Below are 27718 nucleotides of genomic sequence, written 5' to 3'. Positions count from 1 at the left end.
AGCTTAACCCCCACCTAGAAACCAGGCTGGGGGACAGCATGAATCAGCAGTGAATTCCTGGCGTTGGGCTCAGCCAGGTTCATGGTAGCTCACAGGGGACCCTAGGCACTCCTGCTGGACCCTGTTTTGGGGAACACCGCATCTGAGTTGGCTCACATTGGTCAGCTGGCTCCAGGCACCTGTAAGCATCCACTGTGCTGTGCTGGATAGCACAACTGCTGCCTGCCCAGCACTCAGCTAGTTTTGCACCTCCTCAGTAAATAAATTGTGATCTGTAGCATATGACCACAGTGCAGCTGCTCATACAGCAATATTGTCAGCAAATTTCAGTATCACAGGCCAGAGGGCCTGTGATACTGAAACCCCTCCCAGATATCAAGGCACCAAAACCATCAGTTTGCTGCTGAAATCCTCCAAGTGTTATGATATATGCTAGCTCAGAGGAGTACCAAAGCAAACTCTCAGTGAGTCAGCAGCTAAGTGGAATAGAGCCCTGAGCCCAAAACATGCACTGTTTTAAACAAGGCAGCGCAGGAAAACAGAACACACAACAAAGTAGTGCAACCACACTTCCACCCTGCACCAGGATTGCCGTGCTTGGTAAAGCCTGCCAGAAAAGGGGATTAAAAACCACAAGACAGTAAAAAATTCCAGCAATGAGCGAGTGTTTACCAAAGGATACATGCCACATGGGTACATGAGGTGTCACTTGCTTACCTGTGATGAGACAAATTAATTGACACCTGACCAGAAATGAAAGCAAATGAAAGCTTGTGTTACCTTTGAAAGGGATGAGCATTCCTTTTTTTTTTTTTTTTTTTTTGATATATATAACACTTTAGGTTTTTCTTTCACAGCAAAAGAATCTCTCTGGTTTGTCACAGCAGTCTGGGGTTATTTTTAACACTGCTAATGAGTGACTAAAGCAGGGTGGAGTAACTAAGCCAGCTTGCTGCTCCCAGCTACCCACAAGGTTTTTCTGACCATCAGAGGAGGACCTGGACCAGAACCAGCTCATGTGAGGAATCAGAGCAAGGCGCCTGCAAAGTGCCTGTGTCCTGGGACAGATGTGGTGGAAAAAAATGCACACCCATTCCTGCAGCTGAGTAAAAAAAGGCCTAGACTCCACACAGGGCAGGCATATACAGTGCTTGACATCAGTTTCTGAGACTAATGCATCTCAGAGATGCATTAATCTCTGACCAGAGCTCATAAAGTATGTAGCTGTCATCTCATCTGCCCATCAGAAAAAGACAGGAGAAAAGCCATCTGTGCAAGACGACACCCAATTAAATGCAAGTAGTGGTTTCTCACAGGGCCAGTAAATTCATAGAAAATCATAAAATCATTATGGCTGGAAAGACCTCCCAGATCATCAAATCCAACCATTAACCCAGCACTGTGTTCACCATTAAACCACAGCCCCGAGAGCCCCATCCACACACTTTTTCAACACTTACAGGGATGTAACACCTGGCCCCTGTCTACCCTTTGGAATGGTCTCTGCAGAGGTCCATTGGCATCCAGGGGATCAGAAGCTGTTGAAAGGGGAACATCCAGCATCCCTTCTCCCATCACCTCCGGGATTGCTGCATTCAGAGGAGGGATCAAAGATAAACTGGAAAGTACCAGATGGCAGCTGCTGGATGCAGCATCCCAGTTACCAAGTCCTTGCCAGCAAGGAGAGTACACACTAAATGGGAGTGAAGACAGTCACTGGAGCATGACAGCAGCAGGGCAGCCCAGGAACACAGCAACATCTTGGGCTGGAAAGCAAGAAACACTCCACTCCAGACAAACAATATTCTAGAGGAGACTATATGTATATCTGTATTGTTTTAATCTATACATGTATAAAAAAAAAGCCATGTAGAAAACTGATGGGAAATGTTCAAAACTCTCTTATATTAAATCATTAAAGGCAAATTGTAGTGATGGGTTAATTATGTTTATTGCAGAAGAGCAGTGAGATGCCATAAACCTCGGCACACTCTGGTGCATGGTGCTGTGGTGGTGCAAGACAAAATGCCAGAGAAGCAGAGCCTCTGTGCCACAGCCCTCTATTCCATCCTCATTCCTCTAAAAGCCAGGGAAGAGAGTAAGCACCTGTGTGCCTGGTGTGAAGCCTGCACTGGCAAGGGGTCCAGGGACCTTTGGGCTACTTAGACACATGTTCCCCTTCTCCAGGTCTGCCAGACAGCTGGACAATGAGGACACAAACCTTGCAACAATGGCTCACAGCATAATCCACGTCAAGGCAGAGCCACTGATGCCTCATGTTCTTGCAATAAGGGACACGCATTTAAAAACAAGGACATTTTTCCCCCCCACACTGTCTAACCCCACTTGTCTGATTCACCAGAACCAAGGGCTTTATAAGTCATCTTGAATATTCCCAGCCTCCCAAGGGAAACACTACATTTAAGAGCATTTAAATAGACTGTCTTTTCAGACCTTGCAGAGAAATTATATAAGCATTTTCCTTTGGAAGCGATGGAAGAGGAAGGAAAAAAAATCAATAATTTTAAGCAACAGAATTATAATTCACTAGAATTATAGCACATGCCAGTAAGAGAGAAGTACACAATACAGGTTGGAAATCGTTGCTTTGGCCACTGAGGAAGTCATATTATATTACCATGTAGCCTTAAAAATCAGGCAATTAGTGACTTGGGATAACAAAACAAAACTACTTGGAGAACTATGTGCAAATTTAAATGAGAAGAAAATGATTTTTGTAGAAATATTAAAAAGGAGTGGGTTTTTCTTCAGTGCTCATCTATAGCGAGACGGAGCATTGGTGTACCTTTTATAAGTTTAGTTAAAACAGCTCTCCTTGTGATCTCACATTGATGTAGAACATGTAACTACTGGAGCAAACTTGCAAAATTAAGAAAAATAATTCCTTTAAAAATCTCAGTTTGTAAATTAGTACCATAAACACTTGATGTTGCTAAACTCAGATTATTTATACAATTACACAAGGTGTTATAATTGAAGCTGTGGCAGCAGAGATATCTGATGTAACAGTCATAAACATTTATACCAGCTCAGGATTTGTTCTATAAAAATTACAAGCTCTGCCATCTCAAAGGTCAAATTGCCTTCAGCAACTACATAGAGTTGTCAGGAAAAGCTAATCATGCTCTATTACATTACATTAAGGCATAGCCAATGGAGAAGGAAAAAATAAACCCACAGAGCTTATTTACAAAAAGACTCTCTTACATCTGCAGAGAGGCTGGGAAAATAGAACACTCCTACCTGCAAATTTTTGCTGAATGGTATTTTAATTGCACCCAATGAGAATCAAGGTTTCCTCTCAGAGCTTCTATGAATTCACTGCTTTTCTAGAGGATGATGATACATTAGTGAGAGGGCAAAACAGAGCCTTCAGGCATAAGTGTATTATATACGTTCTGAAGAGTATCCCTAGGAATTGCAAGTATGGTCATAAATTGCAGCACTTTCGAATCATAAATAATGTGCTTTTCTGGCCTGTGGTTGTAGTCTCTTGCCAGTGGCCTAAGACTGTTTTAAACAATATGGAGATATCAAATCAAGCTAAAGAAGTTGCAGAAATTGAATTTATGCTAACTGCATCCCTGCACTTACGGGTTACCAGCTGCATTGATAAGAATTGTACTTCTTATCAGGAGGTGGTAAATTAATAAACACAGAAAGATTAAAAAGGGCAGGAGTCATTTCAAGAGGGCTACATGAAAAGCCTTAAATAGACAATATATTGCCACAACAAACATACTGCCAGGTTAATACCACAAACATTAGAAATTATTTACTGTATAGAAGAAGATTATTTTGTCATTCCCCAGATAGTAAATAGTACATGTATTCTTCCAGCTGAGAGAAAAAGCACAGGACAGCTGCAGTTCATTTCTTCTTGATTCACAGTTGCAAATAATAAAAGTTCACAGAAATAACTTTCTCTTTCAGAACAAAGTAGAAACATTCAGTTGCTAGAAGTACAAATCTCGTCTTCTCTCATGAATCTGAATGCCTGAAAGACACAGCAGCATCAGGACAGTCAAACAGTACAGTCCTTGCAATCTCTTAAGATGTTGTGCAAACGAAATTGCACCTTTGGCTTTGGTGCAAAAGAATCCTTATTAGAATAACCTCTTCAAAGTATCCACAAAACATTGCACATTAAAGAACCAACAATGGGGTATGACCAATATCAAGAGACTAATAAAATTAAGGAAGCCCAAATGCTTTGGGAATAATTTCTTAGAACAACTCACCCAGCAGTATGGGGGGTTTGTTGGTGCAAACTGCAGCAGTGCTACCACATGTGTGCTTGAGATACAAAGCTAGGGCTGTTCTATCTTTCTGGGATCTGAAACTTGGATAGCGAGTGCAAAACAGGCATTGTGAAATGGCAGCCTGAAGGTATAAGCACAAAAACTAAGGTAGATGGGATAAAACCCATGTATCTCATTTTAATAAAATGTAGTGGGTTTTTTCTTCTTTGTTAATGTAGTTATGGGAGGTGGTGGTTCTATCTGGGGGAAAAATGAGCTTTTGAAATACAAAAGCAAACAAGGAAGATCTTTAATACTACATGCATAAGCAAGGCTGCTGTATGATTTGTTCTAAACCTGCTGGTTTCTTCACTCACCTGCAGTGTCGTGGCTTACACTGGGATTTTCTGAGCCTTGGTACAACCTTGCTCTCCTCTCTTAAAAAAAAAAAAAAAAAAAAAATTAAAAATACTGGGTATGACCAGAGATTCAGCACAGAGCTAAAAGTATACAGTAGTTAGTAAAGAAACCTTGTGCTTTTACAGCCCAGCCTATAGCACAGGTGCTGAGGAGCTCTATCTGGCACAGCAATATACACTTCCATAAATATAAATATCAGCTGTTCTTAAACATGACACAGACCAAGGAGAAGTCTATTTAACAGATAGAGACAGGAAACAAGGACTCCTACAGCTGAACTAAATGTATACGTCCTAGGGATTTTCCAGAGACTCCCTGTGAACATGGATCAGCCATTTCTTATTGATCCTTATTGGCTTGTTTGATAATCACAAGGATGGTGTTACATGTGTGGTGCTTAGAAGCTCCTGAATATTCAGAAAGGCCCTGTATACATCCTGAAAGAAACAGCTTTAATTGGTAATGGCTGGGGAATACTGAACTGTTTCATTTCCTTTTCAATTTTTTCCTCACTCATTTTCTTTCTGAATTTTGGGGAAAAAAGTCCACTGTTGTTAGCAGTACTTCCCTGTTATCAACACAAGACTAATTTAATGAAATAGCTCTTTTTCTGAAGGAGTCTCTTCCTGGGGCTCCCAAGCCCTGATAGGCTCGCATTACCCCCTTTGGGGAAGAGGGCACCTTACCTTGTTTTTAAATGAGGTCCCAGTTTAGGTAGTGTCTTTGAAGAAATTAAACCCTCATTCACTACCTACCTAAAGCCTACGGTGAGTGCCTATGGAACACATATAGAAAACCTCTGCTCATATACCATGAGCAGAAAGTTTGCATTCCAGCTGAAGATACAGACACTCTCCCTTTAACTTGAACAGACACAGATAAGCATTAGACATTCTAGCAGTGATGAGTTAGCAAAACACGTACAGTCAGGGTCCTCATAACAACATAGATCTGTTGTATCCTCAAATGAGGAACTGTAGATAAAGTCCTGCTTGTCTCTGCAGGCAGTCTTTACCTGACATTCTGGCAAATTCCTGCAGATGCAGTTTCGAAACTTGGTAACAAGGAGGTATTTCACAGCTGCTTATTTTTCAAAACCTAAGCCTCAGGATTGCTTATTCACATGCCCAATGTTTTTTTGTTTAGAAGCATCAGGAAGGACGCTCTGTATTTTTCAGAAGACTCTCTAAACAATTTCACAACCCTTTTCCTTGCAGACAAGTGTCAAGCTGCCTGACTGGGGAATGCCCAGGAAGAGCAATGCAGATGTACTCCAACAGGCATCAGCACTTTGGCCAGGAAGCCTGACCTCAGAGACCTTATCAAAGGCAGAATTACTCAGAACAGAACAATTTTATCCAGTAGATCTAGACGCTGTGGGGACATAAATGAACTTCAGGCATCTTTCTGCTGCACACTGGTAGTACCTAGGATTGGGATTCCTAGTAATTGTGGATAATAAGCAACAATCATCACCGTGTGAATTGCATTAGCTCTGGGAAATCTGCAGGGAGCTGACATAGCCTTCAGCAGGTAGGGCAATAGCATCTCATGGTAGGAAGCTCTTCGCCAGGAGACAAGGCAAGGCTGGACCACCAGACCCTGTACCCTCACCATTCCAGCTACAGACAGAGACTGGGAGGGAGAAAAACCTCTGGCCATGCTGGTAAGGGCTGCAGTTTCCCACCCTGTACTCAGAACATAATTAATAGCCTGCAAAGTAAGAGGCTGCTCAGGGATCTTTCCTGGCCACCCCGTTCTGGTCCCAATGAGGGAGCATCTGGTACACACCACACCTAATACCCATATGTATTAGAGATTAAGATAGCACTATGAATAATGCTTATAGCACTTTAAATGTCTCCCCAGTGTAAGCCAGAAGGTGAAATATTGTGTGAGTAGGCACATTTTTTTTGCACATTTTTTGATTAACCCATCCTATATGGATAATTGATACCAAGTACCACAGTACATATCAGGGTTATCTACTGTAAAAGATTTCTGTGAGTTTGCCAGAAGTTGGATCCAGCTTGAAAAGCTTAAGAACAGATGGCATTATTCTATCACTTTACATCAGATGTCACCAAAGAATAAAGTGATAGTATTTTCTTACCTCCCCCAGGAGATGAACTTTGACTCATATTTTGTAATCTCGCAGGTCCAGTCATACAAGCAGAACTTGAGTGTTGCTTCATGGTGCATTCTTGCATGGATGTTAAGCACCTTTCCTGTTGCAGAAGGCCAAGGAGAGAACTGTATTTCCTGTCAGAGATCAGCTCATCGGCTGTATGCAGGTCAGGGAGGGTGTGAGGATACACTGAACTGGTGACACTGGGAGTCCCAGCTGGAGGGAAGGACCATAAGTCTGCAGGTTGAGCTGGACGACTCCGCAGAGACGATGGCTGGCACTGGCCTACCACTCCAGCAGCAGAAAAATTCAGAGCAGAATTTGCCATGCTTGTTGAAGAAGGTGATGGATATGGTTTGTAGCAATGCGAAGAGAAATTCCACTGATGGGGAGACAGGCTGTCTACTTAAAAAGAGAAAAAAGGCGTCTGAAGTCTCACCAATTTTTACTTTTTTGCCAAGCCAAATACCAGTGGACTTCTAAGAGAATGCTACCAGATTGCATATTCATTTTTACAGAAATACAAAATCACTTTAGTGCTGCTTATCTTAAAAATCAACCACAAATTCATAATAAAAGCAGATTAAACCACCGCCAATATTTCTACAAAGTATTTCTACTGTAGTATGTGTACTACATAACCACCAACTTAGGCAGGCTTTTGACAGCTGCAAGCTTAGACAAATATATTTTTGTGAAGATGATAATTTAAGTCATAATGCACTTATTGTATCCAGCAGTGATGGGGATGCTTGGCTGGGAAATGATGACCTAGTCCTGTCAACAGGTCCATGGAAAGCTTAGGAATCACTCCAGCAGTCACAGGGATTTACCCAGGAATTCCCAGCTACATATCCTAGGGCTTTATAAGTATGATTCTCTTGCTTTCTATTTGCAAACAATTTCAAATTTAAGCTCGTGGGATCTTAAATTCTTTAGTAAAAGCCAGTCACCCTCATCCAACACCAGGCTCACATATGGAAAGGAGCTCACCGTTTTTCAGGATGACAGTCTCACCCTTATGCTTTGTGCTCAGGTCTTGGGGGTTCTTGGCATTGCTGAGAGCTCTAGAAAAATGTTCATCTACCATGCTGTTAATGTCCCCTTGGAAATATGTGAACACCACGCTCTGAGATCCCCATTCTGTTCTCACAGGCTCTTTGCTTTTACTCAGCTTTGGGGAAATCTTCCTTGTTTCTTCCATTTTCAATGATCAACAGTCTCTGACAAAAACAAACAAACAAAACCAAAAAACACAAACAAACAAAAAAACACACACACACACAAAAAAAAAAAACCACAACAAAAAACACCACCCAAAAAAGCAAACCAAAAAAAATTAAAAAAAAAACCAACCACAGAAAAACCAGACAAGTCAAAGAGGCAATATTCAACTTCAAGTGCCTAGTGAGTGGTGAGCCCAGCTTCCTCCAAAAAATGGTAGGGGCCAGAAGAACACTTATTAGTAGGAATAGATTCTCTGTTTTTTTGATTTTTCCATGCACCTCTTCTTTACTGATTGCCTTATTAGATACTTCTAAAATGAAATACTTGGACAGAATGGGCACATCTACCCACCAGCTTTCATTTCTCACCCTGACTTTTTAAGTCTGGGCTTTGGATGTAGTACTGTGTGAATGTGTCCTCTGGAAGAACTGAAATACTTTTAAAATAATTCAGAGGTGGCACTATCCCTGAATAAATTTCAGGGTTAACGCATCAAAATGCTTTGTCCAATTTAGGTTTTTGTATTGTTCAAAAAACAATGACAGAGTGAAAAAAAAAAAATAAAACAAGAGCAAAAAAACCCCCAAAACTCATTATACTACATTAGAGCTGAAAATAATAGTTTTATATAAGGTAAATTCTGAAGTACCTTAATCACTGTCAGCACAGTTCTCCTAAACAAAAAGACTTCTAAGAATAATTAGTTGCTTCACCTATTGGAAAAAGACATTCAGATTAAATTATTGGAAACTCAAATGATGGCAAATTCAAGTAAAAAAACCACCACAAAACAACAAAAGAAATAACCTTTTTTTGTTTGAAACAACTTACCTAGGAACATGGTGGTTCTGCCAGCTGCTTAAAACTTTGAAGCAAGACTGCTAAAACACACACTGTGGGTTGACCAGAACTTACAGGTATATGGCAGGAACTACACTAAAATAGTTTGCAGGAAGTCAGCAGAAGACTCTTTTTTGTTCTCTTTAAAAATCTCTGCTGCCACGTATGGTAAGAGTAGGACAAGGAATGGCCCTGCTTGCCCTGGAGAAGCCTAATTTTAATGCATTTGTACAGTTTCTGGCCACAAGTGAGTAAGTTCCCAGCCAGAGCTCACAAGCCCTGCTCTAATCAAAATCATATTTAGGCTACAAATGCAGTGAAGTGCCTGCTCTTTCTATTCAACTTTCCAGGCTCATTGTCAGCTCACAAAACTGCATAGTATAATTGATTTACCTTGGTAGCGAAGGTAAATCAGAGATCAGGGCAACCTTTGGCCAATAGCCAGCTGTACCACATAAAACCTCATGAATCATTAGATTTGTGTTTCCATCAAACTCACTCTGCCATACACACCACTGCTTAACCCAGTTCAATACATTCATCTGATTTCGTTCCTAGTCATACATCCCCTAATCCTCAGAAGCTTCCCAATAAACACTGCACTCATCTGTGTCTCAAAGGACACCCTGAAGTGCCTGTGAAGTCTGCCTTCAAATGATTTCTCAGAATTTTCTTGCACATGAAAAAAACTGCTCAGGCTGCAAGACAAGTATTCAGAAAGTATTAGGAAACATGACGATTAAGGTTGTCAAGCCATAATCCATCCCCATTCTAATGTTTAAGCCTTCACTTAAAACCTTATTGTCCATGTTTATTATTTGCTTCCATATTTAGTTTTGCTTGTTTGCCTCCATCTCCCACCACTTTGTGCTCTGTTCAGTTCTCCCTGACTCACGGTCCCTTGCTCAGCCAGCCCTAATCTCCTGTCACCAATGCTAACTCATGGCCAAATTCAGGAGCTCTTTAGTGCTAATTTTAGAATTTCTATTGCTTTGCCCCATTCTCATAGATTCACCGAAACACAGCAGTGGGAGCACGACTGCAGAGTCACACTCTGATTCAGAAGACAATCTTTCACAATTTTAAAACTGACCCAGCTTTCCCAGACATAGAAAACTTAAACACTTCCTCCCAATTTACAGGCACCTTTCCAAGGTCCATGAGGGGAAGCAGGAACTAGCACAACCCAGCCACACAACTGGAAGTACTTTGAGCACAGAGAGAGACGCTGGTTTTTCTGTCTTGTTTTAGAAAGCATGCTGTGATCTGGGTTAGGGAACTTTATGATTGCTCAACTGGGGGCCAACACTTGTCATCGAAAATTCCAATCCAAGAAGTGAAAGCTTGGCAAAGACATAAGCAACCAAATGGCCTGAGAAAGGACAAGAAGTCATCTTGACAGCAAGAAGCAAAGCAGCTTTTCCTACTCTGTGCCAGCACTACACATCAACATACAATTTAGGAAGCATTAGCACTGTCCCAGAGGATCAGTTTTCCCATTCTTCACTCGGTACAAGCCATTACATCTTTGTACCACTTTATTAACATGCTTAACTAGCTCCTGACATTAATTCTGGGCTCCTTTAGCATCCTTTATTTGTGTGCAGCAGCTTGTGTGACTGTGACCAGTTATAATGTTGGAAAGATAATTTTAAAGATAAATTTTAAAGATATTTTAAAATAATTTTAAAGATATTTTAAAGAAAAAAAAGGTCATTTATCTCTTTTCTTCCAGTGTTTCCCTTAAAAATCTCTTGCGATTTCCAACAAGTAGGCAGAGGAAGGCTGGGTATAATCTAGGTTACATCTCAGTCCTCTCACTGATCATATGGGCATAAGGATTCTAATGTCCCAGGACATGGGACCTGAATTTGCAGCACTGTAGTCTTCATTACCTGAACTTCCTATTATTTCATCACCCAGCACAAGGTCTGCAAAAGGCAGAAATCCTTCCAACTTGTGTCTGACACAAACCACTGTCAGAAGTAGAGCTCAGGATTAAATGGATTCAGCTCATATCTCACTACACTTAGAATAGGTTAATAAGGGCAAAATAATGCAAGTATTTGTCCAAGTTATTTCTCCTTCAAGTGGACAAGGACCCATGGTCAACACAGGTTTAAGAGTTGTGGCTTTTGACAGGTCACCACAAGACCTAATACTTTACAGTATTTTTCACATTCCCCACACTTGCCAGCATATCAATTTACCAGCACTGGAGCATTCAGCAGGGAACTCTTCATTCTTGATTTCATGTTGCTCAAACCAGTTTGAAAAACAAAAATCTCTCACTTCCCAAGTATTAAACCACAATTCAACAAGCAGGCATTCCTTCTCATCAAGTTATTCGTCAAGTAAGGGAACATTTGAGGAAGTCAGTGAATTCTCCTACCTTAACTCACTGTCAGTAGCAGTGTCACACCAGTCAGATTTTTCAGATGTGGGACACTCATACTGTGCCCAGCAGGTCGGGATCCTTACTGGGTCTGGCCAGCTCTGTGTGCACTGCAGTGACTGCAGCAAAAGACAAGCCACGTTCAACTCCCCACACTTTCTAGCCTCCAGCTGCGCAGAACGAGGCGTTTCCTTCAGCCTATCTGCTAAGAATGCATGAAATGCACTCCAACGAGTCAACCAGGTTAGGAGGTTTCAGGAATGAGGAAAATAGGACTGTAAATAGGTTTAGGTTTGTTTGGGGTTTTTTTATGACAATGTATACACAATAAAGAAGATACTGTGGACTTTGGAAAAGTTTGGAGTAAGATGATAAACAAGATATGTCAGTGAACCAAACTTGCACATGATGATAAAGGATTTTTCCTATGTTACAGAAAATTCACTCTTAAATTAGTAACAACAAACACCTATGAGGAAAAACACCTGTTTCCAACCCAGATAAACTGGATAATCAATTTTCTTTCTTTGCTAGATCTGTTTTAATAACTACAGGGGAAAAAAACCCCAAAATCATTCTTGTTCTGTAAGGGCTGTAGCAGGAAAGAGTTTGGGTGATTTTTTTGTAGCAAGTTGACCAAAATTGGCAAACTGCAGCCATTCCAGAAAAGCTAAAACAGGGTCAAACTTGCCAGTCTCACCTGGAAAAAACACACTGGGGAACTAGTCACCAAACTGGTGACATTATGTCTTTTATAGAGTAGCTTAGGAGTTTGTTTATTCACCCAGAAAGCTGGAGAGCACAATCCAATTCCCTCTGCCTAAATACGTATGAATCCGCCCTCTGCCCTTCCCAGAACAACTTAACTACCAGGCTGGGAGAGTTCCCGTGACGGTGCTTAGTCTTTTATTGACACATTGTTTGCGTAAACACATTTTCATTGTGAGACAGACTGATTCCAGTCCACCAGCAGGGCAAGAGTCTTCAACATCCCCACTGCTCTTTCTGACTCCCTTTTCTAAACTGTCTCATACAGCAGATATTGCCTCTGGTAAAGGTTTTCAAGACCTTATTTGAGATACTCCTCTCATGCTGACAGTTAAAGCTCTCCTCAGCTTAAGATGGCATCAGTTTAAAACTCCTAGAAAGGACTACAGGGTAAAATGGGATTTCAATCCCTATTCTTCAGTACAGGAATTGAATGACTGATTTCCAGTGCTTTTGAAGCACTCAAAGTATCAAAATTTTGAAGAAAGAAAATTTAAAAAAACTTTTGAGAATAAAAATTTAAATTCTACTTGTCTATATTAAAAACATCTTCACAATCTCAATTTTAACTATGGTGTCTGCAGTGGTCCCTCCTGCTCCTTTTCTCTCCATGCAGGTCCATCAACATCCGAAGCCAGGAAGAAGGATGAGGCCAAATCCAAAAATAGGGAACAAATACCATGCTCCCACTTACAGTTCCAGCAACATGTCTACTGGGTCCAGCTGGAAGCTCTGGCATGTTAACACATGTGGTTTATAAACTGAAGCCCCTGTGCACCAAATGCTATGGTATCTTTTACTGAGGAAAAAAAGACAAACATTACCTTGAAACTGATCAGCAGAGACTTGCTCTGTTCATGAGTTTGTTTATTAAAAAGGTAGTATAAAACACAACCCCTTTAAGAAACAAATTGAAGACAAACAAAGGGTATTCTCAGATGCTGTCACAAGTCTAGACATTATTCACATAGCATTTGCTTTGTAATGTTGCTTTTCTAAAAGATAAATGAAAATTATTAATTTATTTAAAGAAAATCACCTGTCAGAAAAAAATTCCAAGTCTACTTACTGAAAAGTTTAATCTAACAATATACTTTTCGTATTACAGAATGAGCAAAAAACCAGTTTGCTGCAAAAAATTTTATAATTCTATAAATATTTTACAGAACTTTCAGAGTATTCTGACAGTAAGATGTCAAGCTATAATGAGCACTACAATACAAGCAAGTCAAATCAACACAAATACACAACTCACAGAATTCATTTACCATACTGCAATATGTTTTCTCAAATGCAGAAATAAAAATAAGAATTTAAAATCCAACAAAAATCTACAAAAATGTATTTTTTTTCCAAATTTGGTTTGGTTTAGTTTCAAGAATTCTAGGTATGAATATTGATGAATGACAAGTTTGGGTTTCTATGAAGCATCCAACACCTTCAAGTTTTCTTAAGTGAATTAAGCTAATTATTTTTAACTGTTAATCGGTTAAGGTTAACTGAATAATGTGTAGGACATGTTTTAGCTAAAATGCACTGCATTTAACATACTAAAGATTTTAAGTGGATTGCAATCCTTATACAAATCCTAAGCTGTACGAGGGACTGAAATTCAATTTAAAAAACTTTAAAAAGCCAGCAGGAGAAACAGATAGAATTAGTTTCATTTTACATCAAAATGTTTTTCTTCACAACAGTATACAAACATTTGAGAACCCACAAAAAAAGAGAAAACCTTCCAAAAAGCCTTTTATTTTGAGGCTTTTTGTCTCCAGGTGTCCACCTTGGCCATGCTCCTCCAGCCACGTCATGTCTGGCGGATACCTGTAACTCCATAAAAACTCCTTCCCAGCAAATCACTGAACAGCATTTGATTCTAAAGCAAACTACCAATTTATCCCGAAGCTAAGCCATTATTTTGGATGGTTCAGAAAGCGATTCTGCCAAATTATGCTGAAGGATTGGTTAATAACCTGTCATATTGTATTTAAGTGGCTTTACATCCATTTTATTACACTGAAAATTGGTAGAAATAACTATTTCTCTAGTTCAAAACTCAAAAATAATTATCCACAAATTGTTTCAGCCTGCTGCTAGTTATTGTTTTCATCATAAAGAAAGGAAAGGAGATAGATTATCTTAAAATGAACCTCTCACCAAAAGCACAGGGATGGAGGAACATGCAGTATACTTGAACAATGAAATGGGACTTAAAAAAACCCTAGAAACCTAGCAAAAAGGTTGTTTTTTCACTTCTAATGAGCAAGGAAAGTAATTAGAAAACACTTTTCATTAAAAAAAAATAAAGTGATAATTCCTTTAGGGTTTTAATTTCTTACCAATTTATGTATGATGTTGATCACTAAGAAAAATATGTAAGTTTAAAAAGCAACTTTGCTTGTTCAGATTTGTTAAAATGTCTCATTAAACATTACTGCTCTATACTATAAGAATTTAATAATCATACTTCAAAATAGCAATTTTAACTTCTGTGAAAATTTTTGATTTCTGTTCAGATTTATACCAGTTTCATAAATTCAAAATAACTTCATAAATAATTTCAAAAAGGAAAATATTTAAAGAATTTGGTTGTAATGAAAATCTGCTGAAAAGAGTCACAGCTGCATTAACCTCTCCTTGGACTACTAAATGCCTCAATAACTCAATGAATCATTTATAAAAATATATTTTTACATTCTACCGGGGAAAATGGAGGTAGACAAAAGGAAAATACAAGTTTCAGTAAAATTCCACACTTGAGAACAACACATTTGCATGGAAAGAGCTTTTATTACTTAAGAATCCTAGTTAATAGGAAAGCCAGTCAAGCATTTGGTCTCAGTCTTTTTTGGTACTCTACTTTCTAAAGAAAGTGAAAGGACTAAGAGCACATTTAACTTCTGCACCAAGCCAGTCAAATTTGCACATCAATTGGAGAGAGGAAAGTTTACTGCACATACAGCAATTCCTTATTTTTAAAAGTCTTATTTCAAACACTAACCTTGTTCTCCATATCTGATACCATGATAAGACTTCATAGAACTTTACAAGTTTTACACATATTTCCACAAGTTTCCCTATATCAGTTGTAATTCCTCTGTAAAACAGGTGATTTAACTGTGTAGTGTTACACAACTGGGCTCCCTTAAAAAAAAAAAAAAAAGCAAACAAAACACAAGAGTAAGAGGTCTACAGCCTAGAGTCTAGAAGCTGGAAGAAAGAAAGGAGCACTGAAAGCAATACTCACCACACTACACTCTTCATATGCAAACACGTCCAGCTCTCAAAAGTCTGTGGTGCTTCTTACCAATAAAAATAACTAAGGCAGAACCAACACAACCCAGAAATGTGTCTGAATACACCACTACATGCAGCTACTAACCAGGCAGTGTTCCAGATTCCCTGAATTCTTCAAACACCTGCTTTACTGAAACACACAATCCACACACTTGGAAAGATGAGAAAATTGACTTGTTTTAGCTGGCAAGAGCTACATCTCTTCTTTATAATGCAACTCAAAATGGGAAATTTGTCGTATCAGGGTATTATGAGCCTCCAGACTTTTAACCCCTGAATTCAATTATGACAGCTATTTTTGTCACAAAAGAAGTAATTTATAACCACAATGGCAAGGGTTAACTTAGATGCTCTTGCTGGCATAGCCACCCACACATATTGACTATATATTAACAAAAAAAAAACCCACCAAAATAAACTTAGACAACCATATAGAATTCAGGAAAAAAATCTGTATGGCAATCTCAGAGTACATGGTTTGAAAATAACATTTTTAGAGTATTCTGATGACCTCATGATGGAAACACAGCATCTATAGTTTCTTGCAATCCAATATGAATTAAAAAAATTAAAAGGATCCTCCTTGCAAATATGTAATGGTAACTGTCCATATAAAGAGCATGCTATGAATTTTTAATTGTTTAGTGCTTAAATCCATGTTCTTCTATCCTCACTTATCAGCACAGTGGAATTCTAAATTAAGAATGACTATGCGCAAAACAGTTCCCCCCAGGTACTTTTGAAAGCCTGCCACTTATTAAGATATCATAAGTTATAATATCTTCTAAGTCCTTGCTTTTGGAATTATTTTGAAGAGGCTAGCATTTGCTTTTTCCATATAAGAGCATTATTTGAAAGCATATTTTAAAGTATTCAACTTTTGCACAACAAACTGCAGTTTGAGCTGCCAAAAGCATTTAATTTTTATGAAATATGGAAGATCCTCCCCACTGTGAAGAGCACACAGAGCTAAACAAAAATGTTGAGAATTCACACTCATCATGCTAACAAAGTTAACAAAAAACCCTTACTCTAATATAAAAGCAAGAATTAATAAAGCCACCAAAAAATCAAAAGCCTATTTTGATACCTACAGCATACAGACCATGAGAGTGTAAAACCAATGTTATTGTGGCCTAGAATACGTGTGTTCATGCACTTCTAGTCTCCTTGAGATAATTCCAGCCTCTATCAAACATCAACAGAAGGGGAAGGAAAACTCCATTTGCTGAATGCTGCGATTTAATAACCTCTCTTCACTTAGTTTGCCTTAGGGTTGCTACAGCAACACTGTCTGCCACTTTCTTTAAGCTTGTGAGCTGATACTACTCATCAGGCACCTAATATATAGCAACACATCCAATGCATTCACCCTATCTGGATCACAGCACAAGTTCCATAAAATGATCCAACATACCAGGACACAAATTACTGAAGTACTGAGTTCCAAGGGAACTTACCAGGAAAATTAACAGTACAATCCACAAATCTTGTAAAAGCTTTGCATTACATAAGTTACATATAGGTACGTAAACTTAAGGGTTGGAACATACTTCACACTCACATCATGAAACACTGACAAGCATAGTTAGAACAAAAGAAGCCTGACAAGTTTTACTGTGTTCTTGAAAACTTGAGTTACTTCACCTGAACAGCCAATTAATACAAACTTTTAGAACCCCATTAAATACTGCTTTTAATGAAAACTTCAAGCCACACAGCTGATGACATTCTAATACACCTACATTTGTATGAATATTGACTGCAGTCACTCTGAAGAAAGGGATGCACTCAAACATCACCCTAAAAATCATGCTTTCATAAAGCATTAAAGATGTTATGTATCAGTTTCACCATCACTGCCTGCAAGGCTGCTGTCTGTGGATGGAGCTCCATTTTCATCAATACCCTCACCATTATTCTCTCTCTTATGAGTTTCATCATTTGCATCCTCCTTAGGTGTGTCATTAACCTCTGGAGGTTGTTTCCCTTCGGGCAGTTTAACACTACTTGATGCAGAATCCGAATCAGATGTAGTTTGCTGCTCCTTTGCATCAGGATCCCCTAAAAATGACTCCCACACCTTGAGCCTTTCTTCCCTTTCTCTTGCAGTCTCCTCCACCTGTTAAAGAGGTGTTTATACACGTCATTAAAGTCATACTTGTCAAAATGAGTATTTACACAGATGAAATTAAACAAATATTAGTATTACAGAAATCTCAATGCTGACTGTGAACTAATGATCCGTATATCCAGCAGCTAATCCTCTAAGTTGACACTTTCAGTACTCTAACAGGTAGGTCCTCTAATTTTTTTTCTAAGTTGAATGATTTTTAGAGACATTCTACAGATTTTGAAGAGAAGTAAGATAACACAGGCATGGGCAGGGGATGGAATGCCAAGGACCCCTAGAAATCAAGGAGATTTACTGTCTGGAAGACATACTGGATAAAATAGAACCACAAAACGCTACCTGATAATCCGTTACACCATCCCATGTTTCAGCACTGAGCTGACGGCCACCAAACCACCTTCCATTTAGAGTCAGCTTGCACAGATCAGCTTCTGTTGCTTCTTTAAATGACACAGAAGCGACGCCATCAGGATGCCTCTGTAAGGACAGGCAACTTGCATTTAATAACATTCTAACTAATGCATCCATTCCAATACCCTTTATATTGTCGTATAAAATCAATCAGGATATAGCTTCATTCTGATCATACATAATCATGTTTGAAAAGTTCAGTTTTCAAGTTTCCATACGTTGTTCTACTGGCACCCAGAACACAGTTTTTGAATGCAGAAAACAAAAAACATTTCAGTTAGTTTAGCTACAAATAATGTATCCATACACTTTCAAGCTTGTAACCTATATCCAAGCTCCCGGGAAGAAGTAGCTGCCTTTACACAGGCTGAAGTATACTGGTGCTTAGACATTAAGTTCCGAAAGTTCTAAAGTACTGAAAGATTAAGTCAAGTTTCCATGTAGTAAACACACCCAAATGAATGCTCCATTCGTATTCAGAGCAGCTTAAGTGTTTTGCACCTTTGCACATTACATCAATTCTGCCAACACAACATATAAAAATACCTACATCAAATATGAGAACTTTCTTTACTTGACCAAACTTTTCACACTCTGTTCGCAGATCTTCTCTTATCTCATTTAGCACTAGAGGGTCCTCCTACAAAGCAATTACACAGCTTTAATTAAACACAAGCACTCACTTCTCTCAGCTCTATTTTAGCTCCATCACCAGTGGTACACACCAGTCAATCTGTTAAAAGTCTATAAATCAAGTGCTGTTATGTTGCATTTTCAAAGCACCTGGGAGTCGGCAGACAGTTCTTATTTTAATTTAATAAATACTACTTGTTAATATAGCTATTTTGTGCTCATTTCTCCATTCTAACTACTCCTGTTGTTTACTCCTCTTTCCATCCCAGAAAAGAGTATTGTCAGATATATAGGTTTTTCAGGCAGTGAAAAACCCCAACTTGAAAAATACATTCTTATCAACATTTTCTCCTTGCTTTTGGAGAGAGATGAATGAATTTAGAGCAGATTGTTTGGCACAGGAGAACACCCTCCCCAAACAGCAAGTTTAATTTTGTTTTCATCTGCTTAGCATTTTGCTACAATTTATATGGCAGAAAGCTGAGATGTGTTAACTTCTAACAGCACAATCTACAGAAGCAAACTCCATCTTCCTACCTCAAAGTCCTTGGGGTGAAACATATTCCTGATAATAATGATGCGCTCATGCCGCATTCGAGTTGCCCCATCTTTCTTCTCCGGCCTCCAATCCAGCTGTCTAATGAAATGAAGCAACAGTAAGAAGATATTGTTGCGGCTCTCTTCAGTTTCTACAAGTATTTGTTGAAAAAAAAATCATTAATTCTGCATTTCTTGCAATACATTAACATATATTTTGACACAAAGAATTACATTATTCTTCTAAAAAACACAGTAATTACCCAGGTTTACGACTGCTACAACACATTTGAGGTTTTAAGGTACTTAAAGGCTCACAGAGGGAACATAAATAATTTTTCAAAGTAAATTATTTCTTAAAACACTGACTAAGTATTTATGAAATATTAATTCCTTCCTAATATCAACTCACATACAGGAACCAGCTGTTTTCAAGTTCAATTAAAGTGTCAGTATTTTACCATTTTTTGCTAACTTATTCTGGAAAAAAGGAGATCCACTATTCCCCTAGGTAAAATTGAACTGCTTTTATTTAAAAGAACATGCAAGGACACATTGACTCTTACACAGGTATTACTACAAACATGTATTTTGTTCCCCACTAACACAAACCAGTCACATAACCCAGTGCATCTATTCTAGGACTTTTCCTTCTCACAGCAAATCTTACTTCTCATAGAAATGCCTACTTCATATCCTATTACAAAAACCCCCACATGTTTACTTACACTTTTAAATCTCAAGATCATACACTGGGGTGAAGAAATCTTAAGTTTCTTCTTGTACCTGCTACTTTAGCTGAAGAAAATTTGGACTTCCAATAAGAATAGTTATACCAGTAAACTATGCTCTTCAACTCAAAAGGAACACAGTCCTTTTATTCACACAAATTCCTGTCAAATGCAATTTCATAATTTTCATACACCCGCCTACACAGTGAAGACTTCTTACAGCAAGAACAGTCAGTGTATTTTTGGGGCAGACATATTTCCAGCTTTAATTGATAAGATATCAAGTAGCCTTGCTCCCCTTAACTATAGAAAAACATTTCTGCATTGCTATTTACAATGCTTAGTGAATGTTGCTTTCATTGAAATATCAAAAATACTCAATCTTTTTTCTTCTTTAATCTGCATCTTCTTGGTTCCAAAAGGCAGAAGAACAATTTTTAAGAGACAAAATGAATCAAGGTACAACTCAAAGCCCACTATATTTTATATCAGAGAGAGATGTCTGGGAGAATCTACAGAGATAATTTAATATTTGCCCCTGACAGCAAGCACTTCTTGCCCTTCACAACTACCGCAGAATGGCACTAAATATATGTGAGCAGCCGGAGTGTTATGACCTTCCAACAGTAAGACCAGATATTGTGACAGGACTTGCATGCCCTCATCCACTAAAGAAGAGAATCTTTTATTTCCCCAGAGCTGTAATATTTTCCTCTACATCTGAAGGCACCATTGCTCCCTGTGTATTGATTTAATGTGTGAATCACAAAGAAGTTAATCATATAAACACTTAAGTTAGGACTTAGCCCCCTTCAAACACGCAATAGTTAAGCTATTGCACTGTCAGATAACACCTTTGCAAAACTTAGTACTGTATTTGAAAAAAAGCACCGCTTTACTAAGAGTGTTTAGAATTCAAGCAATACTTTACTGAAATAAAAAATACAAACTTCTGCTGTTGCGACAATTTCTTCTTGTAGTCTTTACATTTCTTCTTCTTTTTGCTTGCATCATACTCCCCCTTCAGCTGGAACTTCGCAACTTCTACATGCAATTTATAGCCTCGGATTTCTGCTTCATCCAGAAGCCTCAAAGCAAGCTGAACTGATTCTCTCTATTTGAAGATAAAACACAGCACAAACTTTAAAGAACATGGTAAAATTAAATTGTATTCCAGTAACATGCCATTAAATATACTGTGCTAAGAATCAAGTCCCTGTCACTGAAAACCATAATGCTGTCTTCTGACACACAGATGGCACTATTTTCTCGATGAAAACCCAGTATTTCTTCAATCCTGTTGTAATTAATACTTCCAAAAGCAGCTGCATATATTTCATTCAAATATGTCACAGATGCTAATATGCAATATCTAAGCAAGCTGATGAACTTAAAAGCAAGAATAAAAATGTTTCAGAGTGATTTCCTATAAAACTTGTATCACTTTTCCAAGAACAGCAGATGCTGAGACTCTTAGGTAATTTTTCATGTTTTCCCAGAAGTCCTTTAGAGTGAAGACAGTGTTTACGCTTGCACACTCCACCGTCCTAACTACTACAATTACAAAAATATCACAGACTATAGGCCATTTGATTTAGTACTGCCTGGTGCTTCTTGCAGAACTAAAGCCAGCTGCACTTGCAATCATCAACTTTCCAAATTATTCACAAGTGCAACACACAATGAAATAGTACTGCAGCCTAAATTTTTATGGCTTAATAAAGAATGAAAACACAGTTCTGAACCAAATGAGTCCTCACTTAAAAGCTGTAAATACAGGACTACAGTATGTTTCTTCCTGGCTCATTATTTCTCTATTTTTGGTTACACAGTGGCATATTTTCAAAGCAGAAGGCGAGAATCCTCCCATTTCAGCCCATCATCTCTGGCACCCATGACAAGAGCATGTACAGACATGTTCAGCAGGTATTATGGTCATTTCCAGGCCGAGGTTGGATAAGAGGAAACAAACGAGCTAAGTGGGCATTTCTGTGTAAATCTTTAAAACGGACACCTATATTCCAAATTGTGCTTTAGATTTTCAAGAATCTTCTGAACATGATTCTGAAACAATGGCCATATGTACCTTCAGTGGGATGGAAAACTGCATTTTAGTGCACCACTGACCTTCAGATAACAACAGAGGCCATCTCCTTTAAGATTTCCTTCCTTATCTTTATACAGTTTGATCTTGTGTTCTTCTGTCTGAGGATCTCGCATGATGATACCACATTTTGACATGACTTGTACAAATTCATCTTTCGTAATGTCTGGAGGTAAACCTGCAAAATAAATTCAAACAGAAGGCTTAAATACAGTCTATTTTTTAAAAAGTGTCATTAGAACAAACCTTCCCGTAGCATTTATTTAAACTAAAGTTATCAAGACGAACAACAATTTATATACACTGCAAGAAACCACTGTACTCAGGCATTACCTTCTAAACATTACTTCATACCAGTATTTTGAAAACCCTTGTACATTTTAATAGGTGTAACACACAGAAAAATCTCTATGCTCCCTAATATGCACACCTAGAGATTTATTGTCACACATCATCAACAGTGCAGTGGACACAAAGGCCTCTACAAATGTAACTCTCCCGGCCAAGCTTCAAGTTCCACTGCACTTCTAGGTATCAGAGAAAAAAACACCCCATAAGAACACAACCCATAAACAGACAACTGTTTTCTCCACTCACAAATTCAATAAAAAGAGTAACCGATAACATATAGATTTTAAGAATTGAACTCTGAATCGAGGATAAGAAAAAACCAAAACGGATGAGAAAATCATGTATATGTTTCATGCTAGTTTGGCCTGCATGAAGATTTTTGAAAATCATTGTGAAAATGCAAGTATGTGCACTCCTGCGACTGCTCACAACCACCTAGTGTACCTAAGTGTATGCATCTAAAGATAGCACCACACCATCCAAAAGAGGTAGAAAAACACAATAGTAAATAAATGCACAGGTAAATTCATTTGAACTTTCACATTACATTCTCACTCTGTTCAACATTTTTTTACTGTTTCCTCCTCCTTACCTAATAATTATTTACTAGAGCAAATGAAAACTATAGATTAAGTGACGCACAGTTGATCCACTGTCTCATCATAAACTTGTCATTATACTATCCCTTAAAAGCCTGCAGAAACTGTTGCTCTTATAAAAGAATAAATTAGTGACCTGGCTGACACAGCTCACAGAATACCCCATTTAACAGATAAAAGCATGGAATGCATCCATTCTACTTCTTTCCCGCATCTGCAATTTAAAGGTCACAAAGACATTACTCAGTCAGGAATATACCATTAAGTAGCTTGCAAGTGACAGATTGAGTAGACAATATTAGAGACATATGAGTCTCTTTCACCATCTTTAGCTCAAAGTAGATAAATAAACACTATTACTTACCTGTCACATAAACATTTGTGTTCCTGTCTTCTTCAACATGAAACCACCCTAAATATAAGAGGTTTAATTCAGTTATGGTAATACATTACACATGGGAGCAGAAACATTTATATTCCATCAGATTTATAACATTTTTGCTTGCTCACAGAGAAGCTCTGAACACACCTTGCTTTCTTTCCTTTTGTATACAGATTCAGGAGGATACCTATGAAGCACCACACAATTTTAGAACTATTCTGCAAATTACCAGCATAACCTTATTTTTGCTGTACCAGATAACAATCAACTACCATTTTTCCTTCAGTACAATATAGGTCACAGCCTACACAGAGGAAAGTGCTTTGTCACTTACCTGGCTCTAGCTTCCTTTTTTCCAATTTTTGTTTTGGATCTGTTTGTTTTTGTCCCATCTCATTTGCTGATGGTTGTGTTCCTGACTCCTTAGAACTTACTGGTTGCTTACTTTCAGTGGCTGTACCAGAAGCAGATGAAGTATCTGTCTCATCTGGATGGAAGCCATAGTTGGCATGATAGGTTGCCAGGAAATCTTCTGTTATCTGAAAAGAAATAAAGAAAACTAATATAAAATTTCACAAAATTATAAATACAGGTTTGTGTTTCAAAGTTAGTTAGGTGACAGTCATTTTCTGATCTGGCAACATAGAAAATAACAGTATTTTAAAACTTTTTAAAAGATCTTTGCAAAGCCATACACACAAGAACAGTCAGTTCAGGCATTACCTGAACTAGAGCAAAACACAAATTCCACACATATGCATATGTAGTTTTTACACAAATGTTTCACAAAGTCTGCCATTTTTCAAACTAAGATTTCTGTGCGAGTTGGATCTGCCTGAAGGACAGAAACCAAGTGCTCCTGGCTGTGGTGAAGTGTTAAAGTGATACTGATGGTAAGCCAACAACTTGTCCACAGCTAAAGAATGACTGACATTTGCAGGCTTCTGCCTTTTCATGGAATCATTTCCAGGAATGACATATATTTGTGCTGACAGGCAGTAAATACTGCACTTAATCGGAGATGTATTTTAACACATTGCTTCTAAGGCAATAGGCTTTACTTTATATCCTACAAATAGATACAGAGAGACTATATTTGGAAAAAATATAAGATTGGCCACTGCCTATGCTTTAGAGATCAAAATAAAAGGAAAAAACCCTCAAACTGCACACAGTACTTCCAGCCACTAGCAATCACAGGCAGAGAAACATCACAGCTGCTTTTGTTAGCATCCCTGCATTATGAAGTAATTTCTGAAGTTGCACACTCTGAAATATTTTCTCAAAACTATGCCTTAACCTTTGAAAATCTTATCTGACTCTGACCTTTGCTGCACTTGCTTCATTTGTTTTCAAAAGGGAACAAAACTTCATGCCATTAAGCTATTGTAAGAGAGCAATTTCAAGTGTCAGTGAGGAAAACGTAATCTTTTATCTTCCATAATGATTTGAAGCTTGATGTTTCAACTCTAAAATTTCATTACAACAAATCAGAAATGCAAAATTGACAGTAACAGACTTGTCAGGAATAATGCAAGATGCCTTAGAGTCCCATAACTTCAAAGGTTAGCACAAAATAGCTCTCAGGCTAAACAAGATTTGCCACACACCTCAATGAAGAAAGCAAATGGCTGCTGTTACAAGCATGACATAACATAGCATCAAGACAAAGTACAACCACATTTAGTGGAACAAAAGAAAAAAGACTCTGCTCTAATCAGGTTCATTATCTTTGACATTAGCCATCTTAGCAAATCCTTAGTGCCACAGTTGATGAGATCCAGAGAATTAAGAAGTGTCTGTGCTTGTTGGTGAACAGCATTATTAATTTTCATCAGAGAACCTAGTGGTAAATTAGTGATTAAACCTGCAAAAGCATTATTTTTCAGCTTCCAGGGGAACTGCACTGTGTATAAACCTCCATTTATTCTTAGCAAGTTATCTACCACAGACTAGCAAATTTTGCCACTTTGTAACAAAGATGTTTTTTGCATAAAATGCTATCATCCTACCACATAACCATTACCACTACTTCACCTTAAAATGTCTTTTTACAAGCACAGAGGAGTTTATACACATATCAAGGCTTTTATTGGAACTTCTGTCATACCTGATGGCACTAGAAACAAGTAGTCACAGAAATACTTACTGGGGACTTCAATCCAGTTCTGGTGGAGAACATCACAGAGATCAGTCCTACAAACACACCCACACAGTCACACAGTTTGGGGCGATTAAGCTTATAGAAAAAGAAACACAATACTACAGGACATGTGAGCATGCAATTAACTGCTGGTGCCACTGAAACGGAATGGCATAGAATAACCAAATGAAGGACAGATACCCTGTGCTTGCAGATGACAGCCAACATCTGTATTTTCACAGCAAGTGATGTAAGCAGCAGATGAATTCCACATATTATTTTGTGCTATGTCTGTCAAACACTAAAAAACTTGGTATTCATCAATACAGTACCATTGAAACAAAAATAATTAAATAATAAATGACATTGCAATTGCTTCTATTAAATATTCTACAGTCTCCAAATTTTTCTGGGGAATGCTGGGAGATAATATCATTCACTTTTTGCACTGCTTTGAAATACACTCTAGTGGAAGTTCAGCAGAGGAGCAGTGCAATCCCAGTCAATAGGTAACAAATACTTAGACCAGTCCAAATATTTTCATCTTTTGTCAAGAAACAGAGATTAAAAATTCCATTACTGCCCAAGGAGAAAGAAGTACAGCTTCTCATTACAACAGTCTCCTCAGTTTATCTGCATAAAAATTCTGTTATTAATCAGCAGAAAAATTCTATGGCATCCAGCTGGGTAAAGAATCTTTGTGCAGCACTGCGGCTCATGGATAGGTCACCAACTTCTATTATACATCATATTCACTAATGAACTTTTCTGCTCCTATTTAACCTGTCCAACCCTTAATGCTATCTCCTCTCCAAGATGGAACAGATAAGCACTTAGGAAAGACAAATGCTACTGACAAGAGACACATTTCCCCTTCTTCAGAAGAAGAGGAAGAAATGGGAGCAAAACAAGAAGAATCCTTTTACAAATTACTATACTTACTGGATATAGCATCCCACAGGGAGCCAGGAATGCTCATTTCTCCAGTGCTCCGCTTTCTGAGTCTGGATTTTTTATGTTTTTACCCCTCCATAAGCCATCTGCTCCACAGACACCTTCCTAGGTTTACACGCATTCAAACTCGCCACTGTAGGCTTCACTGTCTCTCAGATTCTTTGGATTGCAATGAATTCAGTGACAAACTAGAACTGGCACATTACATCCACCAAGCAGATGCCATAAAAGGCCTTAATTTAAATTAAGGAATTGCTCTCATTCATTGCTATACAATAAGAAAACTACTATTCACTACCAAATCAGTAGATTGGCTCAATGTATTAAATTTATGTTCATTTGCCCCTTGAGGGGCCATGTTATTATAGCAAGATCATATTTTATAGTTAAAGCATTTAACAGACTTTAAAAAAAACTAAAAACTGTAACATATTTCCATGCTGTGGCATGCCACTAAGACAAATACACTTATTGTTCAAGTGCATTTCTAAGACTGAACGAGATGGAACAACACATCTCTTATTTGGCATAATTTTCAGACAGCAATAAAAGAGGCATAATACTACTCTATTTTCATCTAGACTTCGTAACATACTAATTCATTTCTACACAGCCCACAAAGAGATCACCACAACTACTGTGACAGAGACCTAAGCACATCCCAGGTAGTTCCGATCAACAACCACAAATATAACCGTGACTTCATCCCAGGCCCGAGCAGCTCTAACGAGTCTCCGCCCAGGCGAACAGCCAATGCGCAGCTCCTCACGACAGCGCAGCCGGTCAAGGACAGAGACGAGACCGTGGTTTAAAAAGGTGCGGTTCGATGCTGCTGATATTCGCAGCAGACACGATGTGGCTGAGTGCGGACACCTGCGCACCGACGAGATCCGGCATCAACTGCTCCTTCTTCTCCCCCTTCCCAGGGCCGTCCCCGTACCTACCTTGGGGAACCAGGCTTTCTTCTCCAGGTCCCACTCGTAGGCAGCCCCGTCCGCCGGGTCCACGTAGGTAAAGGGGTCGGACTCGCCCTCGCCCCCGGCGGGCTTGGCCTCGTATTGCTGCTGGAGCTGCAGCTGCCGGTAAAATTCCTCGTTTCCATCCTCGCTGCTCATCCTGCCGCGTTCACTGAGCCTAGGGCACCGCCGCTCCTACCGCCGCCGTCTGAGGCACGCCCGCGCGCGGACAGCCCCACGGCTCCCGCCGCGGCCCTCTCGGCGGCGTAGCGCGCGGACAGCCCCACACCGCCCGCCGCGGCCGCCGAACCGTCCCGGGCCCCGGCGGGCGCGCTACACCGGAAATACCCCGCGCGCTGCCGTACCTTCCGCCCGCCCCGCCTCTTTACTCCGAGCTGTAGCAAATGAGACGAGAGGTATTGGGTCATGCGGAGAGCGGCGGAGCC

The 27718-nt window shown here is 39.0% G+C and overlaps 2 protein-coding genes across 7 annotated transcripts; both read right to left on the bottom strand.

Annotated features, from left to right (window-relative positions):
* Positions 1-1932: 1932 nt before the first annotated feature.
* On the bottom strand, positions 1933-12750 carry VGLL1 (vestigial like family member 1). 5 transcript variants are annotated; one of them, XM_072928997.1, is made up of 6 exons: positions 11270-12750; positions 8687-8750; positions 7804-8033; positions 6796-7215; positions 4640-4699; positions 1933-4018 (listed from the first exon to the last, which is right to left on the bottom strand). In XM_072928997.1, the coding sequence occupies exons 3-6, from the start codon at positions 8012-8014 to the stop codon at positions 3978-3980; spliced, it is 732 nt and encodes a 243-aa protein (XP_072785098.1). In that variant the 5' UTR covers positions 8015-8033; positions 8687-8750; positions 11270-12750; the 3' UTR covers positions 1933-3977. The 5 variants fall into 5 exon arrangements, with proteins under 5 accessions (XP_072785098.1, XP_072785099.1, XP_072785097.1 ...); XM_072928998.1 differs by lacking the exon at positions 11270-12750 and adding an exon at positions 8869-9000; XM_072928996.1 differs by having other exon boundaries at positions 7804-8750.
* Positions 12751-12890: 140 nt separating this feature from the next.
* On the bottom strand, positions 12891-27631 carry HTATSF1 (HIV-1 Tat specific factor 1). Of its 2 annotated transcripts, XM_002189237.7 has the most exons (9): positions 27261-27629; positions 23554-23758; positions 23202-23249; positions 21911-22065; positions 20734-20897; positions 19053-19152; positions 18433-18522; positions 17811-17948; positions 12891-17459 (listed from the first exon to the last, which is right to left on the bottom strand). In XM_002189237.7, the coding sequence occupies exons 1-9, from the start codon at positions 27429-27431 to the stop codon at positions 17175-17177; spliced, it is 1356 nt and encodes a 451-aa protein (XP_002189273.1). In that variant the 5' UTR covers positions 27432-27629; the 3' UTR covers positions 12891-17174. The 2 variants fall into 2 exon arrangements, with proteins under 2 accessions (XP_002189273.1, XP_072785089.1); XM_072928988.1 differs by lacking the exon at positions 23202-23249 and having other exon boundaries at positions 27261-27631.
* Positions 27632-27718: the final 87 nt, after the last annotated feature.

Source organism: Taeniopygia guttata, chromosome 4A (genome assembly GCF_048771995.1).
Source record: "Taeniopygia guttata chromosome 4A, bTaeGut7.mat, whole genome shotgun sequence".
Taxonomy (NCBI): Eukaryota; Metazoa; Chordata; class Aves; order Passeriformes; family Estrildidae; genus Taeniopygia; species Taeniopygia guttata.
Note: the sequence above shows the minus strand (reverse complement) of the source record. Positions and strands in the feature narration are given on the sequence as shown.